This window comes from Physella acuta, unplaced genomic scaffold (assembly GCF_028476545.2).
Source record: "Physella acuta isolate Inbredline_101_S28 unplaced genomic scaffold, ASM2847654v3 ptg002009l, whole genome shotgun sequence".
Lineage (NCBI taxonomy): Eukaryota > Metazoa > Mollusca > Gastropoda > Physidae > Physella > Physella acuta.
The window spans coordinates 15,949-36,222 of NW_026733514.1; the positions used below are offsets into that span (position 1 = coordinate 15,949).

A 20,274-nucleotide genomic window follows, 5' to 3' on the forward strand; every position below is an offset into this window, starting at 1 on the left:
CATTTGAAAACTTTTGTAATGGAGATGTATACATAGACAAGGGACGCAATACTGTTCACTCAAGAAAATGATTGGATGTAAAAAAAAATGTAAAAAAAATGTTTAATCATTACAATATATTCTATAGTCTACAGAAAAGATAATTTAATTTCGTTGTAATATTCACTAAACACTTGTATTTAGCTTAAAGCCTATTTTAGGTAATTTAGCGTATTTTATTTATTTTGGTCTGCTCCTTTCCACACTACATGAGTAACTAAGGTCAAACTTGGGTGTATTTTAATCAGGCCTTTTATAATGCAGGGTCTACAGTACAAATCACGTTGTACATTGGTTTTTCTTTACCCAAAATATTGATTTAGCTGAATCTTCACATGTCTACTTAATAACTATATTTCATACTAATACATTTTACAAATAAAATAATTTAAAATGTTAACAGAATTGCAATTATGCTCGTTTTGTATACTAAACGGTTTTTTTAAGTTTTAATCGAAAAACTTTGTGTTATGTCATTTGAATGTTTAGCTTGTGAGTTGTTTTTCTTATTTACCCTCACGCTACATCAACAGCGTGGTCTAGCGATAAATACCTAGACTGCTAACTCAACTGTTTGGAGTTCAAGTCGGTAGAACGTTCATGATTTCACCCAGCACTAATGAGTACCTAACTCGAGTTAGGGAAAGTAAAGGCGGCTGACCACACTATCCACTCATATGCCGAGGTGACAGAAACACGTTAACTCTACTTCACTTTCCCTATGGACCGTCAGGTTCCAAAAGTGAACACAGACCTACGCTTTGTCGGACTTACTTGTAGGTAGTTGGACTGTGGTTTTCTGTTGTTTATCGTTACTCATCAATGCTTCCATTCTGTTAGTGAATGACAGTACCGCCTGTATCACTTCTAACTTGTGGGTAAAGGGGGTTTTGTGCTCACCGCCTACACAACTTTTAGTTTATCGGGTGGGTTGTCTTGTGAAGGCAAAATGTGGGAGTTGACAGTCTATTTATCCCCTCTTACAGAATTCAATTGCTTTATTCGATTCCTTTGTACCATTCACCCTTTTATATGTTTGGTCAATATAATATGACACCGGTTTTATTAATCAGTAAAGATTTCCTGTTAGGTTTACCAACTGCCTCCGTTTTTCAAGCAACATTATACTCTTTTTCTCCTGATGACCAGAGGCAGCCATTTTCTAATGCCCTTGTAACCTTTTTTTGTCAGTGTGGACCGTACCAAACTTTATTCCGATTCTCTCATATGGAGATTTTCGTATGTATCTCGAGATCTTATGGTTGCTTTAATTTCACCATAGTAATAGTGACCTTTTATCTACAAAATAGGCACCCCGGCCGTGACAGAGAAGTGTGAAAAAAAACTCTCTTTTATTCACGAAACATGTGATATGAAGCCTACAACTAATTAATGTACAACATGAAGCCGTAAAAAAGTATTACACAATTCATGACACAATTGTTAATAGAGAAATAAAAACATTTTCTCAAGGAAATATAAACTATAAAATAATACAGGATTTTTTGAAAGCAAGAGTTGTTTTTCTGTAATACAGTTTCATTAGATACCGTGTTCTAATTTTGATTTGTGATGTTTATTTGTGTTTCAGCTTATGTTATGTAAGAGTTAAAAAAAAAAAAAACTTGTACACTATTTGTAGTTGCCTACAACAATAGGTTGTTTATAATGAAATGGGAGACGTCTTATTATTTAAATACATCCTAAAGTTTACCTGGCATGCACATGAAAATAGTGATGGATACGATGATTGTACTGTGGATCTAAGTTGGGCACAATGATTAACATTAACTGCACTTATAACCGTTGTATACGCTACTAAACCATGTCAAACACATTATTCATTACAAATTAAAATTAAGTTGCAATTTTCACATTTCCAGTTTAAACATTTAATTAAATGTTAAAAATAAGATAGTAAAACACTGTGTAAAGAAAAATAAATTCATTTCCAACTTTTAAATGTATGTTTAATAGAATACTTTGAAAACTATAACATATTTTTTTTTAAATATTTAAGTATGAAATTTATAATACGAATAATATTTGTAAAGAAGAGTTCAAATTGAAATTAGTGTTGTAACGCATTTAAAAAAAATTAAAACAAAACTCAATGAAAGCGTATGATAAAAAACATGCGATGCAGAATATGTAACAGTAGAGTCTATGACTTCCAATGTTGATACTCAGGGCATACACACATCAGACAGTTGAGCTGTACTCTGCTCGATGCCTCTCTGTAGAGATCACTGCTTCAGTGTAGAGTTTCATTGTCTCGTACACAAGTATATACTGTTGCTGTAGGTAAACAAAGAACATATATATCATAGGCTTTTTTGTATGTGTTGCATAAATTAGAAAAAAAAATCGAAAACATTTGCAAAGTGTAGATTGGCACACAATGTACTCAAGTACTTGGACAACGTAAGATAAGGAAAATAATTGGTTAGACTTACAAGTGTAGGAATGGCGTGCGGTCTGATGGATTTGACTTTACCAACAACAACAGGAACGGTCAAATAGTTCTCTTGGTCAAGTCTGTCCATCAGAGTTGTCACAACATAGGCCAGTCCACTCAGTTCGGCGCCGTTTCTTGGAAAAAACAATTATAAACACAAACCTGAGGTTAAAGTTCAAAGGTCTGAGTTAAGTTTGTTTACTTCAGATGGTCATCTATAAATAATACTGCAGTTCTCCAGTTATATCTGCAAATATCTAATTATCTACAGTAGTTAAAAATAGTATGGTTAAGTAAGTTTTGCACTTTACTTAATTTCTATTTGACTCGTAGATGAAAACTTTTACTTTGGTGTGGTTGTAAAAAGAATGGGGATGGACGGGGGGGGGGGGACTACATCATGTATCACGCATCCTAGCTATAACACTAAGTAGGCATAAGTTCTACGATCCATATGGAAAAGGAAGTATATTTCATAACTTTTTTTACACTGGGATATGAATGTGGGGATAAACTATCCCCGTCCGCCTTTACTTTCCCCAACGCCGATCATGTACCCATCAAGCCTGGATAGAGTCAGGAATGTCCGGAAACACCAGTCATGTACCCATCAAGCCTGGATAGAGTCAGGAATGTCCGGAAACACCAGTCATGTACCCATCAAGCCTGGATAGAGTCAGGAATGTCCGGAAACACCAGTCATGTACCCATCAAGCCTGGATAGAGTCAGGAATGTCCGGAAACACCAGTCATGTACCCATCAAGCCTGGATAGAGTCAGGAATGTCAGGAAACACCAGTCATGTACCCATCAAGCCTGGATAGAGTCAGGAATGTCCGGAAACACCAGGCATGTACCCATCAAGCCTGGATAGAGTCAGGAATGTCTGGAAACACCAGTCATGTACCCATCAAGCCTGGATAGAGTCAGGAATGTCCGGACCGATCGCTCTACCACACCACCACGACGTCTCAGTTAAAGATCTATCGGTCTATATACTGCGTTGGTGACTTTAATGGAACTGTGTATGTCGGGGGGTTAAAGGTGACGATGCTATCTATAGATTTAGTCTAGCTAGTGGTGGATGGGCGTAAGTTAAAGCTTATATTCAATACCAAAGACAACACACAATTCAAACATGCATGCATGTACAATTACGCATATGGTTGCTATAAATAAATAAAACGCATAACCAACACACTTGCCTGCACGTGTAAACTACTGACTTATCCTGAGTTCTCAACGTGCGCGCGTATTGAACAAACGGCAGGAGATTTTTGGGTTCGATATGACGCTCTGTAAACGTGAGATGAGTCACTTCTTGCGTTTGTTTCCCCTAAGAGAAAGGAACAGAAATGTTTTTTTTTTTACAAGCTTTTATTTAACTCACTTCCTCGTCAGTCTGTCGTCAGTCGTCAGTCTAGACGGAAACGCAGGAGTGAAAATTCGGACAGTTCTACTTGACCGACACGATTCACAGTTGGCACGTGGGTCAAGACATGAAGACAATGCAATCTGAAACTAAATTTGACTTAATTGGGTGCCTAATTGATTTTTTATGAATTAATTAAAATTTGGACCGAATTAGTAGGCATGTCTAGCCAACCACACCACACGCGTCATCAATAGCTGTGCCATCACGACCTCGTAATGGCTGCGTTCAAAAACCATTGCGCGCCTACTGAACGTGATATTCAGTAGGCGCGCAATGGTTTTTAGTCATGTAACTCTATTGTAGATAAAACATGTAAAGTAAAAAATTCATAAAAAACGTTTTAATAACAAGCTTTTATGTTATGATGCACTAAAAAGTAGAAAATAAATTATAGACTACTATTTAAATAACTATAAAGAAAAGCGTGGGTGTCTTCCTTAACATTAGTAAAGGTATCCAATAGATACTAAAGTGACCCACGCTTTTCTTTATAGTTATTTAAATAGTAGTCTATAATTTATTTTCTACTTTTTAGTGCATCATTACATAAAAGCTTGTTATTAAAACGTTTTTTATGAATTTTTTTTTTAAATTAAGTTCGAGCTACAGTGTCCTTTCTTACATTGTAAAAAATATTGGTGAAAAATGAAAAATTCAAAGCAGCATATTAATACTAGTAAACTTAAAAATCCCGAAACACAAACATAAACACTATGTAGACATTTTAATATACACCAACATTTATATTTTATATAAACAAACTTCTATGCATATATATATATATCTGTATATGAATATATATGTATATGCATGTTTTAATAGTTACATATATATATATATATATATATATATATATATATATATATATATATATATTTATATTTATATTTATATTTATATTTATATTTATATTTATATATATATATATATATATATATATATATATATATATATATATATATATATGTATTTTTGTGTAACATCTTAATTGCATATTTCGCGTTTATATGATGAAAAGCGTACGCTATATAGTTCTCAAACAAAGTGTAAGATGTCAGCAGTGTATTGTGCAACATTACCTTAACGGTAAGCTTCGTTTCTGTCCATGTTGGTGCTGTTGTTACTGACTCGACATTGACAGCTATGTTCCCACATTGTAACGGCTGGCCTTGTTCTTCGGGTAAGTAGATAGCTAAGGACTGGAGAAAAAAAAACATGTTTTTTTGTTAACTTTATTTCAACATTTACACGTTGAAGGTTGGGGTGCTTTAGATTTTGGTATAACAAACTGTATATTAGGCCGCCAAGAAACCACTCGCTGCAGAAGTGACAACATCAGATTTTTCCAGTCCACCTCATCAAGTCAACATTCCGTCTCGGCTTCTTCAGTTACTTGTAAGCCTTTCACCATATTTTATGTTTGGTTGGCTTGAGTCGGGTACCTATATACAGCTCGATATATTTTTAAACATCTGAACCAAGCTCTTACCCCTGGTCACAAGCCGAATTCGACACAGAACGCTTCTATTATTATCTTCTATTATTAGCTTCTATTATTAGCTTCTATTTTTAGCTTCTATTAATAGCTTCTATTTTTAGCTTCTATCATTAGCTTCTATTATTAGTTTCTAATATTAGCTTCTATTATTTGCTTCTATTATTAACTTCTATTAATAGCTTCTATTATTAACTTTTATTACTAGCTTCTATTATTGGCTTCTATTATTTGCTTCTATTATTAGCTTCTATTAATAGCTTCTATTATTAATGTTTAACCTGGCATAAAACACTACACTACAGCACTCAATTAGGATAGAGGTTAAATGGTAGAGCTGTTAACTGATAACTCGAGCCTCGAGTTCGGATCCCTGGTTTGAGTCCACTCAGCTTTTAATGGGTACCTGACTCACGTTAAGGAATCTAAAGGCGGTTCGGCATAGTAATAACCACATTATCGCTTTATACTGCAACTGGTCTACTCTAATTCTCTTGTTCCATGGACCGTAGGATTTTAAAAAATTTACGTTTACTGCAACACACACACACATACACACACACATACACCTACCTTGTCCTTTTCATAGGATTTAAAAGCAACAATCAAGGAGACTTTATACTGTGTGACCAGTCTCCAGAAATCATTGACCGTAGTGGGCATGGGCAGCTGGGTCAGAAACTGTTTGGTCTGGGTGTACAGGCTCTGGTTTTAGATGGGATACAAATCAATAATAGCCGAATAATCAAGTATAAATTATTGTTAGCTCAATAATCAAGAACAAATCATTAATAGCCCAATAATCAAGTACAAGTCAATCTTGTCACAACCATAAATACTTTTCCGATTGCATAATTTATAATGTGTTTCTACAATTGTATATTGCTAAATTTTTATTTTCTTTCATTAAATAAAAATTAGTTTGTACATTTATAACATCCACTATATTATTTTCAACAAAAGTCCGTATCGTTAAGTGCTCGATATATCGCTGAACATACTGATTATATAGCCTCAAAAATATTGCGAACAGAGAGAGAGAGAGAGAGAGAAGTGCGCAATGGGCTTTTAGATATAAGGATTGTATAAATTAAAAACAATTAAAAACTAAGCGAAAAAACAGTCTTACAGGTAATGTGACAGCATTGATATAGCCCTCTTCTCCGGGGGAATCCACTTGTAAAAGAGGTTGATACTTTTTGTCTAAACAATACATAGATTAGTTAATTGATCAGAAATAATTTATAGTATAAGCCGCTTGTGTCATTTCGCTACTTCCGTTCGTCAGTCAACAGTATAGCTACTTTTTCTTCGTTTCTCAAGCTTCATTTCAACTCACGACAGTAAGAACATAATTAATGGAATACACGGCCGTTTGTTTGATTAAGCAATTTAATAACGCGTTTGCGGTTATATTTTATTTTGTGTTTGCATTTTTGTTTGCGTTTGCGTTTGCGTGTTGCGTTTGCATTAGCGTTTGTGTTTGCGTTTAAGTGATGCGTTTGCCATAGCGTTTGCGTTTTGTTTTGTGTTTATGCTTGTGTTTATATTTGCGTTTTCGTTTGTGTTTGCGTGTGTGTATGTGTGTGTATGTGTATGTGTATGTGTATGTGTATGTGTATGTGTATGTATATCTGTATGTGTATGTGTATGTGTATGTGTATGTGTATGTGTATGTGTATGTGTATGTGTATGTGTATGTGTATGTGTATGTGTATGTGTATGTGTATGTGTATGTGTATGTGTATGTGTATGTGTTGTTGTATGTGTATGTGTATGTGTATGTGTATGTGTATGTGTATGTGTATGTGTATGTGTATGTGTATGTGTATGTGTATGTGTATGTGTATGTGTATGTGTATGTGTATGTGTATGTGTATGTGTATGTGTATGTGTATGTGTATGTGTATGTGTATGTGTATGTGTATGTGTATGTGTATGTGTATGTGTATGTGTATGTGTATGTGTATGTGTATGTGTATGTGTATGTGTATGTGTATGTGTATGTGTATGTGTATGTGTATGTGTATGTGTATGTGTATGTGTATGTGTATGTGTATGTGTATGTGTATGTGTATGTGTATGTGTATGTGTATGTGTATGTGTATGTGTATGTGTATGTGTATGTGTATGTGTATGTGTATGTGTATGTGTATGTGTATGTGTATGTGTATGTGTATGTGTATGTGTATGTGTATGTGTATGTGTATGTGTATGTGTATGTGTATGTGTATGTGTATGTGTATGTGTATGTGTATGTGTATGTGTATGTGTATGTGTATGTGTATGTGTATGTGTATGTGTATGTGTATGTGTATGTGTATGTGTATGTGTATGTGTATGTGTATGTGTATGTGTATGTGTATGTGTATGTGTATGTGTATGTGTATGTGTATGTGTACGTGCACGTGTACGTGTACGTGCACGTGTACGTGTACGTGTACGTGTACGTGTACGTGTACGTGTACGTGTACGTGTACGTGTACGTGTACGTGTACGTGTACGTGTACGTGTACGTGTACGTGTACGTGTACGTGTACGTGTACGTGTACGTGTACGTGTACGTGTACGTGTACGTGTACGTGCATGTGCATGTGCACGTGCATGTGCATGTGCATGTGCATGTGCTTGTGATTGTGCATTTGCACGCGCGTGTGCGTGTGCTTGTGCTTGTGCATGTGCTTGTGATTGTGCATTTGCACGCGCGTGTGCGTGTGCTTGTGCTTGTGCTTGTGCATTTGCATTTGCATTTGCATTTGCATTTGCATTTGCATTTGCATTTGCATTTGCATTTGCATTTGCATTTACATTTGCATTTGCATTTGAATTTGAATTTGAATTTGAATTTGAATTTGAATTTGAATTTGAATTTGCATTTGCATTTGCATTTGCATTTGCATTTGCATTTGCATTTGCATTTGCATTTGCATTTGCATTTGCATTTGCATTTGCATTTGCATTTGCATTTGCATTTGCATTTGCATTTGTCTTTGTTTTTTTGTTACGATTGTGTTTGCGTTTTTGCTTGCGTTTGCGCTTGTGTTTGCGATTGCGTTTACGTCGAATCTATACTTACACTGACCAAGTAGAATGTCGATTCTATATTTTTATTTATTAGGTAGAATGTCGATTCTATATTTACACTTACTAGGTAGAATGTCGATTCTTTATTTACATTTACCATGTAGAATATCGATTCTAAAATTTACTCTTACCAAGTAGAATGGTGTTTCTATATTTACACTTACTATGTAGAATGTTTAATCTGTCGTTACGCTGAGTGATAGAATGGTGTGCCTATTTTTACACTTAACTAGTAGAATGTTGAATCTGTCTTTACACTTAGTAGTAAAATATAAAATCTATTTTCACACTTACTATAGTTAATGTCGTTGCACACTTACCTGGTGCAATGTCGAATGTTGTGTTACACCTCTTACATACTTAGATTCTAGATTGGTGAATCCATCTTACTCATGTTCCACACTTACCTGATAGAATTTCTGAATCTATCTTTACTGTTGGTATACACTTACCTGGTATAATGAGGAATCTATTTTTACTATTGGTATTCACTTACCTGGTATAATGAAGAATCTATTTTTACTTTTTGGATCTTGGGTAACGTCCCCTACACCACCAGTAAGTTGTGTCTCAAAACTAAACAGGTTCTGAAATAATGGGTATTGAACACCAATTTAATAGTGATTTACTTGAATAAAAATCATGTTGTAAAAGCACATGTTTAACAGTAGGTAATGTGTAACTAATTCTTATTAAGGTTAGGTTGGCTGACCCAAGCACATTACCCCGAGGCTAATGAGACTGCAACCAATGTAGATGAGGAAATGGAGTCTATTAAGTGATATGACTACAAAATATGCTTTTTTTACTTATGTTTCGGCAACCTAATCTGGTACAAAAGATAATGCATAGTATTCCTTTGAGATATTCCGGCACACTATACTGGTTGTATCTGATAGTCGGAATCATAATTTATTAAACATATTATATAGTTGTAAGGAACCATACCCCCGCATAATAAGAGCTGCCGAGTGTTGGCAATCGAAAAAAATATTATTCATTGAGCATTGATGTTTTCATCAAAATATTTTTATTTACAATCAGAATACGAAGAAACAAAGCCACTGAATACAAACTTACATTGAATTCATTTTCAAAATTATTTTTCCCGTCGACGAGGTTCCTCATGAGATGTAGTTTGAGACAGATGGCGCTGATGTGTGTGTAGCTGCCTGTACAGGCGACGCTAGCCTGCGCGGCGTGGTGCAGGAACATGTACTGCTCCTGGAAAACAAATGCAAGTAGCTAGTCTCTCTCTCTCTCTCTCTCTCTCACTCTTTCTCTCTGAGGCCTGGTCAAGAAGCATGTTCTTCTCCTGGAAGACACATGTTTCGTTAAGTAACAAGTCTCCCTCTCTCCCTCTCTCTGTCCCTCTCTCTCTCATTCTATCTCTCTCTTCCTCCATCTCCATCTCTCTCTCTCTCTCTCCTTCTCTCTCTCTCTCTCTTCCACTCTCTCCTAGTTTGCCCCACTTAGTTTTGGTGTCACATATCTTCTAGTGTGTACTTATATTACCAACACTTCCTCTATGCAGCGAATACAACAATATCGATGACAGTGATAACACAGTACAAAACGTCTGTTAGAAATTATCCAGTGATCTAAACAATTGTCCTAGTATTATTCTTAATAACAATTCAATTTTTACTGGGTTTTTTTTTTTATTTTACTAAACAGTTGTACACTTCCTCCAAACTAAAAAAGAGTTGTGAAACAATGACAAATTGTTTGGTGATAATTAGAATGCTTGTTTTTTTAACGTTGTATAAATAAACCTAATGCATTTGTAATGTTTGATTCCAATTGAAAAAAAATTAACTGTAGAGCGTTTCAGAAAGGAGTTGTGTTATTAACTAGATCCGTTGTATGTTTTTCTTTTTTATTTAAATCCGTTAATCCGGCTACTCATATCTCACTTTTTCTCGTATATACACATGTTTTTTTTAGCTCACTCGATGACTCTATTCTAAAACATCTCATGTGTGAGTTATTTTGAAACCAAAATATCAATTCCTTTTTTCTTTTTATCAATTACAATATTAGTGTAGTTTAATATTGATTTAGAATTAGTTAGAATCTAATATCAAGTTAAAAATTTGCTATACAATAATCTAAATCTGATGCTTTATTTAGCGAATAAATTTGCTACGTTTTTGTTTTAAACATTTTATGCAAGAAATAATTTTACATCTTTTGATGAAGGAAAAAATCTTGACAATTTGTTAAAATATTTCATTTAATGTTCGTTATTTTATTTTATTTTTTTATACTAAAGAGCTAGTGAGAAAACATTGCAAGTGCAATAAACCGGGAGTGATCTCCCCTAAAATTTCTCGAATATTTTATATAAAATAACAGGGGATGGGAACTCGGGCTATAGACATGATTTTTAATCCATTTTAAATACTTAAAGTTTTAAAAATAGAAAAAAATCTCGTAGACAAAAGAATTGCACGCCAAATAAAAAAGTGCATAATAGTGCGCAATATTATTAGTATTTTAAAAATTTACATTAGTTTTTTTAGAAATCGGAAGTAGCGTAAATTACTACTTCCTGTCAACGGAAATGACTCAAAATTTAACAGAAGGTAGAAAACTAGATTTTTAACTTACATGTGAAATTTCGTTTATCTATCTCAAATAGTACGTAAGTTATAGGCTTTTGAAAATTTCAAAGTAGAAAAAGTACCACTTCCGGTTATCGGAAATCGCTCAAAAGTTGATACGGATCTACGATTTTCATAGAATACTTATATATGAAATTTCATCAACCTAGCTGTTGCGGTACTCAAGTTATCGTGTTTACACATACACACAGACAGACACACAGACACACAGACATACGGACAAGATTGCAAAATTATGTTTTTCCGTATCAGTGAGATGTAAAACGTCAAGATTTGTAAAAATCTCGATTTTTATTTTGCACGATTACAAGACTTTCTCTATAGCATACTTCTAATATACGAGAAAGTAAAAATGTCATTTCTTGTAACATGTTAATAAATAAACCGGGAGTGATCTCCCCTAAACTTTCTCGAATCTAATAAAGAAAGCTGAATCCAGTATATTTGTTTGTAAAAATAAGTTTGTCGTTGACATACTTTTATGGATTTAAGTGTTAGACTATTATCGATTTCATGGTCTAAATTTAACAGTTAAAAAATTACTATTGAAAGTGTTGGGAAATAATTTTAATTTTTCAAACTGATAGTAATAATTGTCGGCATGTTCATTAAACACAATTTAAAAAAAATAACAAAAATTCTAATTATGTCTGAAAATTATTTATATTTAGTCCTTTAGCACTTACTTCCCTTTGATAAATTAGGAAAACACAATTACTTCCCTTTATAAAACATTCCATTAGTGGAAAAGAATTTACTTTTTATTACTTTGTTTTGGTGTTGGGAAAAAAATAATTACATAATTAGCGGGGATAGATCAAGTGCAAATGTTGTAGGTATTTTACGAATAAGCTTGTAGTATTATAATTGTTCATTTGCTTTGGTTTGGCATCTACGTTCGTTTAAGTGAGTGCAAAAGACTATGAATAAGTTGGGGTACTATAGTCGATTATTAAGCTGAAACAGGCGATTCTGCCCCGGCTAGACTGTGAGCACTTTGCGTTTATGTTCGCGTTAGTGTTTTCTTTGTGTTTAGGTTGGTTTTGCGTTAGTGGTTGCGTTTTGATTTGTTTCGTTTTTGTTCTTTCCTTTTTCGTTTTCGTTTGTGTTTTTTTCTTTGGGTTTGTGTTTGTATTTGTGTTTGTGGTTGGTTTTGCGTTTGGATTTGGTTTGTTTTCGTTTGCTTTTTCGTTTGTGTTTTTTTCTTTGTGTTCGTATTGGTGTTTGTGGCTGTGGTTGGGTTTGTTGTTAGGTTTTTGTTTTCGTCTGCTTTTTTGTTTGTTTTTTCTTTGTGTTTGTATTGGTGTTTGTGATTGTGGTTGGGTTTGTTGTTAGGTTTTTGTTTTTGTTTGTATTTGTAATTGTGTTAGCGTTATGTTTGCGTTTTGTTGTTTTGGTTGGTTGTGGTTTGGGTGGGCAATGCCGTGTTTATGATGATAACTAAACACACAGGTAATGGTCTTTAACAGAAAGGTTTTTCACAGAAGCCAGAGCAGGGCCTGGCCGGGACGGCTAGTATTCTTATATAACTTGGAATATAGACATGATTTTTAATTACTTAAACTTTTAAAAATAGAAAATAATCTCATAGAAAAAAAAAATTGCGCACCAAGGGAACGCCAAACGAAATGTGCATAATAGTGCGCAATATTATTAGTACTTTATAAATTTACATGCATTTTTTGAGAAATCGGAAATTGCGTAAATTAGTACTTCCGGTCAACGGAAATTACTCAATATTTGACAGAAGGTAGAGAATTAGATCTTTTACTTACACGTGAAATTTCATTTATCTATCTGAAATAGTACTCAAGTTATAGGCTTTTGAAAAATTCAAAGTAGAAAAAGTACCACTTCAGGTTATCAGAAATCGCTCAAAAGTTGATACGAATCTACGATTTTGATAAAATACTTATATATAAAATTTCATTAACCTAGCAGTAACGGTACTCAAGTTATCGTGTTTACACACAGACAGACAGACAGACAGACAGACAGACAGACAGACAGACACACAGACATACGGACAAGATTGCAAAATTATGTTTTTCCATATCAGTGAGGTGTAAAACGTCGAGATTTGTAAAAATCTCGATTTTTTTTGCACGATTACAAGACTTTCTCTATACTTCGTATTTACGAGAAAGTAAAAAAGAATGGTTTCTTTTAATAATGATTAGAAACATTTCTGGTGTATAATCTATATACTACTAAAAGTCAAGTTTGTTTACATGTTTCAATATTTATTTTTTTGTTTGTTTTTTTGTTTGGCTGATTGACTATTGCACATGGTTGCACTCATCGTGGAGAGCTGTACAATAGTATGTAGGTTGAGAATTTTTTTTGTTTTAAGTCAGACTGTTAATCACACCTTTATTTGAAGACGTTAATTAATTTATTGATTTATTCATAGGTAGAGTAACCCTATTTTTTTAAAAAGATCAGAACGACCACTACACTCGGCGGGACCGTGACGTCACAGTTTTTTGTTTACTCTTTAGTACAATAAAATGGCGGCGTCTATCGAAGAAAATTATGTTCCCATTCAAAAGTTTAACGCTTTCTAAATCTAATTTTCTGTCGGTCATAACTTTAACAATACGTCCGTTTGCTGTATTTATTACGTTCCAACACTTATATCAATTTTCAACTGTCTTTTTCATTTAGTTTTACGATAATTCTCTAGATCTACAATCTGTCCAAGAAAGTTATTTATAGATCTAGATCTAGAATTTAGAATCTAGGTCAAATCAAAGATTTATTAGTTATAAATACAATCCAAAAAAAAACGAGACTTAAGCAAACCAGTCGTAGATCTAGAATATAGATAATTCTATCTAGATTTAGATAATAATGAGTTTCTATATACTAAACTATTTTAGACCTTTATTATTTTGTATAAATCTTTGTTTCGACTATGCAAATTTTGAAATGCTGATTCCAGGGCCTATTTGCGTAGCTTAAGATTCATACGCGGCTTCGATACCGGTAATTTTGCTAAATTATAAACGTAAATTCTAAATATAGCTCAGTCGTAGATCTAAAATATAGATAATTTTCTATCTAGATTTAGAAAATAATGATTTTCTGTATACTAAACTATTTTAGACCTTTATTATTTTATATAAATCTTGGTTTGGAATATGGTAATTTTGAAATGCTCGCTCCGGGCCTATTCGCGTAGCTAATGATTAGATCTAGATCTAGATTCTAGATCTAGCAAGAAAAACTAAACTTAAGACTTAAGCAAACGAGACCTTCTTTATTTTATATAAATCTTTGTTTGGCTAATTTAAGATAAAATTTAATTCGAAAGTTACTACTACTAGACTTAGATCTAGATCTATGAGCGTAAATCAAGTTGCAAAAGGAGACTTAAAATATAGTATAAAAATTCACTTGTGACGGCACGAGTAAATAGCTAAGTTGGTAGTGTAGTCGACACTCATGCGGGTGGCACAGGTTCAAGACCAATTTGTCAATGATATTTTTTTTTTCATTTTTTTTTAATGTGAATGATAAAGTTGCCTATCTGAACTTGGCAGGATACAGGGCAGGTGAAGTGGAGTTCCATCTGTTTCTTTGTCCTAAGCATATGAAAGGATAGTGTGATCAGAGACATGCTCGGCTGGAATCGTTTTTTAAACGATAAAAACATGTTGTCTGAGACTTGGCGGGACACTGGGCAGGTGAAGTAGAGTTGAGTAGGTCACCTGTGACGTCAGTATAGGAAGGGATAGTCCGAAATCGGTGTTTTCGTTGTTTTTAAAAGATAAAAAACATATTTTTGAATGTGGGGTCTGTTTTTTGTGACGATAAGTGACACTGCAGTAGCGTAGCGAGGAGGGGGGGGGGGTGGGGGGGGGGACATATGTCCCCGGGCGCCGACCTTAGGGGGCGCCAAAATGGGCTGGAAAAATAAATTGAAAGGTTGAGGGGGGTGCAAATCGAAAGTTTGGGTGGGGGGGGTTCAAATCAAAATCTTGAGGGGGGGGGGTGCACATCAAAAGTTTGGGGGGGGGGGGTTGCAAATCAAAATCTTGCGGGGTGGGGGGTTCAAATTGAAAAGTTTGTCCCCGGGTGCCGGGAAGGGTCGCCATGCCTCTGAGTGACAGACGTGATGTTTTTTGATGGATTACCCACGAAACCCACAGTTATCCAACGGATGACGGGTAGTCTAGTCTAAAGTTAAAACTAGAATATTTTTAAAACAGAGTTGTAGAGCGTCGAACTTACAAAGGTTTGAACCGTGTTGGGCATGTCGTGTCTGAGTCTGGAGACCGTGTCGACAAAGTCCACGGCTTGGTTCAGCTTGGCTTGACGGATCAAATCGTGTAGTGCTATAAACACGGAGCTTCTCGTTGTATCCGTCCTGTTAGGTACACACGGGAAATAATGTGTCAAATGTGGTGCCTATATACAATGGCAGAAGTAGTTGATAAAGTACAGACTCGCTTCTGTTATCTCTGTATTAAATGCTATATTTGTCTAAAATAGTTTATAGAATGTATGTGTACTATAAATACTAAATCGAGAAAATGTATATCAAATATAACCACCATATTAACTACTTTACTAACAAAATAAATCGGGAGTGATATCCCCTAAACTTTCTGAAATATTCTTATCTATATATATAATTCTCTTCAGGGAGCCGTTAGAAAACAAGCTGCAAGCGCGCCTTACAGTCCCCTCTCTTCCTCTCTATCGCTACCACCCCCACCCCCTCACATGGTCTGGTGAGCTGTGGTTCACGCTGTTTACATTTTACAATCATAGAGACGGGTTTGGTGACGGCTATTAGGGGCAGATAATTTAGGTTGAAACGATTTTAAACTTAGAGGAGGTAACTAAGAGGAGGCTGCTTTCACGTGGGGGGTGGGGAATGGGGGTTTAGTGTTTTTAAGCAAATATTTTCAGTGGCAGCATTGGTACTGTCGAATTCACAAATTATAAATTACTGAAAAGTAGAAAAAAAAACAACTAAATAGCGGCGTATGATACGCAGCGGGTCGGCTCGTACAAAATAACAGGGGACGGGAACTCGGGCTATAGACATGATTTTTAATCCATTTTAAATACTTAACGTTTTAAAAATAGAATAAAATCTCGTAGACAAATTAATTGCACACAAAGTAAACGCCAAATAAAAAAAGCGCATAATAGTGCACAATATTATTAGTACTTTTAAAATTTACATTAGTTTTTTGAGAAATCTGAAGAAGCGTTAATTACTACTTCCTGTCAACGGAAATTACTCAAAATTTTACAGAAGGTAGAGAATTAGATCTTTTACTTACATGTGAAATTTCATTTATCTATCTGAAATAGTACTCAAGTTATAGGGTTTTGAAAAATTCAAAGTAGGAAAAGTACCACTTCCGGTTATCGGAAATCGCTCAAAAGTTGATACGGATCTACGATTTTGATAAAATACTTACATTTGAAATTTCATCAACCTAGCTGTAACGGTACTCAAGTGATCGTGTTTACATACGGACACACAGACAGACAGACACACAGACATACGGACAAGATTGCAAAATTATGTTTTTCCGTATCATTGAGGTGTAAACCGTCGAGATTTGAAAAAATCTCGATTTTTTTTGCACGACTATAAGACTTTCTATATACTTCGTAAATAAGAGAAAGTAAAAATGTATTATTTAAATGATATATATATATATATATATATATATATATATATATATATATATATATATATATATATATATATATATATATATATATATATATATATATTTTTTTTTTTTTTTTATTTATATATATATATAGTCACAGTTAATACATGTTGTAAAATATGTCGTTTTTGTGTCTTTCAAAGCTTACCCAGAATGCACCAGTGTGATAGTTTCTAGTGTGTTTATGAAGACCTTGTGTTCAAAGTCAACCAAACTCCACATACACGGGTCAGACCCGTCTTCCGGCCAAGCCGTGTACTGGAAGTGGGTCACACGACGTGGTGGGTTGTCGTCCTTATCATTGGGGAAGAAAGAAACAAGCATTATATTTATAGATGGCAGAAAATTCGATTAAACCTAACACATCCTATGCTAATGTGAGTTTTTGTAATATCCTTTCCTTAATTTCGATATGGTGTGTAATTATAATTGCTTTGTTTTTGTATGACTTTGTTGTAGTACTTATAATTATGTTGCTGTTATTAGTTTACGTTTATCTCGTGTATGCTTGTTATCACCATGTAAATTTATATGAGACAACGTGGTCGGTCGTCTCAAGTTCGGATCCCGGGTTCGAATCTGTGTCACGCCCCATAGCCCACTAAGCTTTGATAGGTTCGTCACTTACATTAGGGAGAGCAAATTCAGCTGGTCATGTCACTGACCACGCTATCTTCATATACGCCTACCTTGGGTCATGGAAATGGGTAAGCTCTACTTTATCCGAACTAGTGACTGTCAGATACATAACAGCATGCAATTTTACATTTAATACAATTTTAAAGTTTAAACAAAAATAAATATCGTTATTTTTTTCTTCAAAGGCTTAGCAAAATATCTATCTATATCTTACTTTGTCAATGCGCACAGACGTAATATTTGTTATTTCTACTATTTTAGTTCTATTTTAGAGCGGGACTACACTCTCGACCTTTGAAATAATAGTTTAAATTTTATACCGTTTTAAAAAAGAATAAACTTTTGAAATAAAATACAATTTACTTTTGTGATTTCCAAAGTCCGAATAGTATAATCTAGAAAAACTTCTGTTTTCACCGTCTTCACTCTATAGCAATCAATATTTTGATCTTTCATTGACCAATAGCTGTATTCATTCTAAAAAAATGATTTTTTGATAAAGTATTTTCACCTTAGAAATATTCAAGTTATCGAACAAAAAATATAAACAAAACCGCTGTCATTTTCCATACCAATCTTACATGTTTCAAAACACATTTTACATTGGGAAAAATCAGAATTATTATCTATTTAATTGGATAATGGAGCAGTACTCTGATGTTTGTGTGTTTTTGCATCTCTGTGCTAATCATGACGACTTTTACAACTTGTTTGTCCCATAGCAGATTGAGAAAGCCGACCACAGTCGCAGCTACCGGACCTACGAGAAGATGTGAAAAAATGAATGAATGTTATTTACCTAAGCAAATATTCGTAATAACAAATTTTGCTACTGACTATAGTAATATTTAAAGTAATTTTTAACTATGTAATGTCTAATTAGATTGGCAATTAGAAACTGTTACGTTGTTATTGTAATAAATTTTACTTACTCAAGCATAGATTGAAAACAAGTTAAATAGTTTTTATTTCACGAAGACCTTCAAAAGCAAGTTAAATTACTTTCATTGCCTTAGGCTTAGGCTTCTTTCAATGATAAAAATGTGTATACGTATACAAAGTTAGTAATCCAAGCTAGACTCAACATTAACACATTTTACTAGAGAATATATGAAAACGTTAACAAATTACCTTGTGATACTATTATTTCTTCTTTAGCCAACTTAAAGAAATAGAATAATTCAACATGGTTAGTCAAAACAAGAAATATTCATTTTTTTTTTATATTCATGTTTCAACCCAAAATCTAGTTTATTAATATGTGCAAAGTAACAAATTGAGTATTATTGATGTATAAACGTATTATAATATGAATGTGCAAAATATGTATTAGCCGAAGTGAATAAGATAAAAACAGTATTTTTCATGTATAGGAAGAGAGAGTTAAGTTATAGATTTTACATTGTGTTGCCGGTATGAATTAGCGTCTTGTTGTAACAATTATTGAAAACCAAGTTATAAACATCTTGAGATATTTAAAGAACATGCACAATAAAATTTACTTTACAAATTTTAGCTGCGCCATTTTTAAATAAAGAAAAAAAGTCATTACATACAAAAATATGGATAATCGTACTGATTTTAAAATTATATGACAGCAATTAAAAATACTAAAAAAATAAATCACTTTTATTTTGTGTAGTCAAAACATGTTTTGCTGAAAAATTATCTAAACAAGTACATTTTCGATTAATCTCTTTTTAGTACTTTAAAAGCCTTATTTCACAAAAGTATTTACCTCATTTTTTTTTTACTTTTTAACAATTAAAAATTAAATTGCAAAGATAAATGTAACTTGAAACTGTTTAAATGAATACCTTTATTTATTTTTATATATCATGTATTTATTAGAGGTTTTAGTTTAAGATCAGATAATTAGCGAGCGCTCTTAACTCTAGACGACACACCTGTCTCATTAACGTCGGTCACTAAGTCTCAGGTGTGTAAACTCACGATTACAACACACCAGTCTCCCCTCCCCCCCCCCCCCCCTCTCCCAAGTGGTTATAGCTAACTTCGCTACCGACTCTAGAAAAATTTAAAATATATTTAAAATAATTAATGATGTAATATCTAATTAGATTTGAAATTATATACTCTTGCATTGTCATTGGAAATAAAAATTTCTGTAAAGATTGAGTTACTCGATTCAACAAGAACCCCACCAGAGACGGAAGATTTAACTAAAGTAAAAACAAAACAATACATATTAAACATCCGCGCCTCACCGCCAGAAATGAGAGGCTGAGCAAATTGACAGGCTTTTTCTCGGGCCACGGTGTGACGTGGATGCATGCATGGTCATCTGGGGATGTAGCCCAATGGTCATTTATGGTGTAAAAGGTGTTCAAATAGATATGAACAAATGTATGTATAATGGGGATGTTAGTTCTTGATTGTTAATGTTTTAAACGTATTTTAAAATAATAATTTGAAATTAAGAAAAATAAAATAATTAAATTAATAGGACAGTGAACATTGGTCTGATGGCAAACATTCCGTCACGTTATTCTAGAACTATTTGTCACTTTTGTCAAACCCTTCTATACTTATGTTACGCACTATAATACTTATATATTCCCTGATTTACTCGTTACGCGTATACAATATTTTGTTATAATTATCTATTATTTTAAGAAAAAAAATTAATTCAGACACTAATTCAGTAAATCAAGGGTTAATATCTCACTTAGACTTAAGTTACGGCCTCCAACATTCACATGATAACTTCATGCTTTACCCACTAACACACATAAACTTATTTTCTCACACACATTTCATTCATAATACAGTGA

The 20,274-nt window shown here is 33.7% G+C and overlaps 1 protein-coding gene across 1 annotated transcript in view; it reads right to left on the reverse strand.

The window, feature by feature from the left end:
* Positions 1–2,241: 2,241 nt before the first annotated feature.
* Positions 2,242–20,274, reverse strand: part of LOC131931694 (uncharacterized) — a 39,138-nt gene continuing 21,105 nt past the window's right edge. The window contains exons 8-17 of the mRNA XM_059288513.1: positions 17,843–17,956; positions 16,989–17,134; positions 15,375–15,510; positions 9,592–9,735; positions 9,008–9,098; positions 6,557–6,630; positions 6,001–6,132; positions 5,061–5,131; positions 2,496–2,631; positions 2,242–2,337 (exon numbers count right to left, since the gene is read on the reverse strand). Coding sequence (XP_059144496.1) covers positions 2,242–2,337; positions 2,496–2,631; positions 5,061–5,131; positions 6,001–6,132; positions 6,557–6,630; positions 9,008–9,098; positions 9,592–9,735; positions 15,375–15,510; positions 16,989–17,134; positions 17,843–17,956 — 1,140 coding nt within the window. The remainder of the gene's footprint in view (positions 2,338–2,495; positions 2,632–5,060; positions 5,132–6,000; positions 6,133–6,556; positions 6,631–9,007; positions 9,099–9,591; positions 9,736–15,374; positions 15,511–16,988; positions 17,135–17,842; positions 17,957–20,274) is intronic.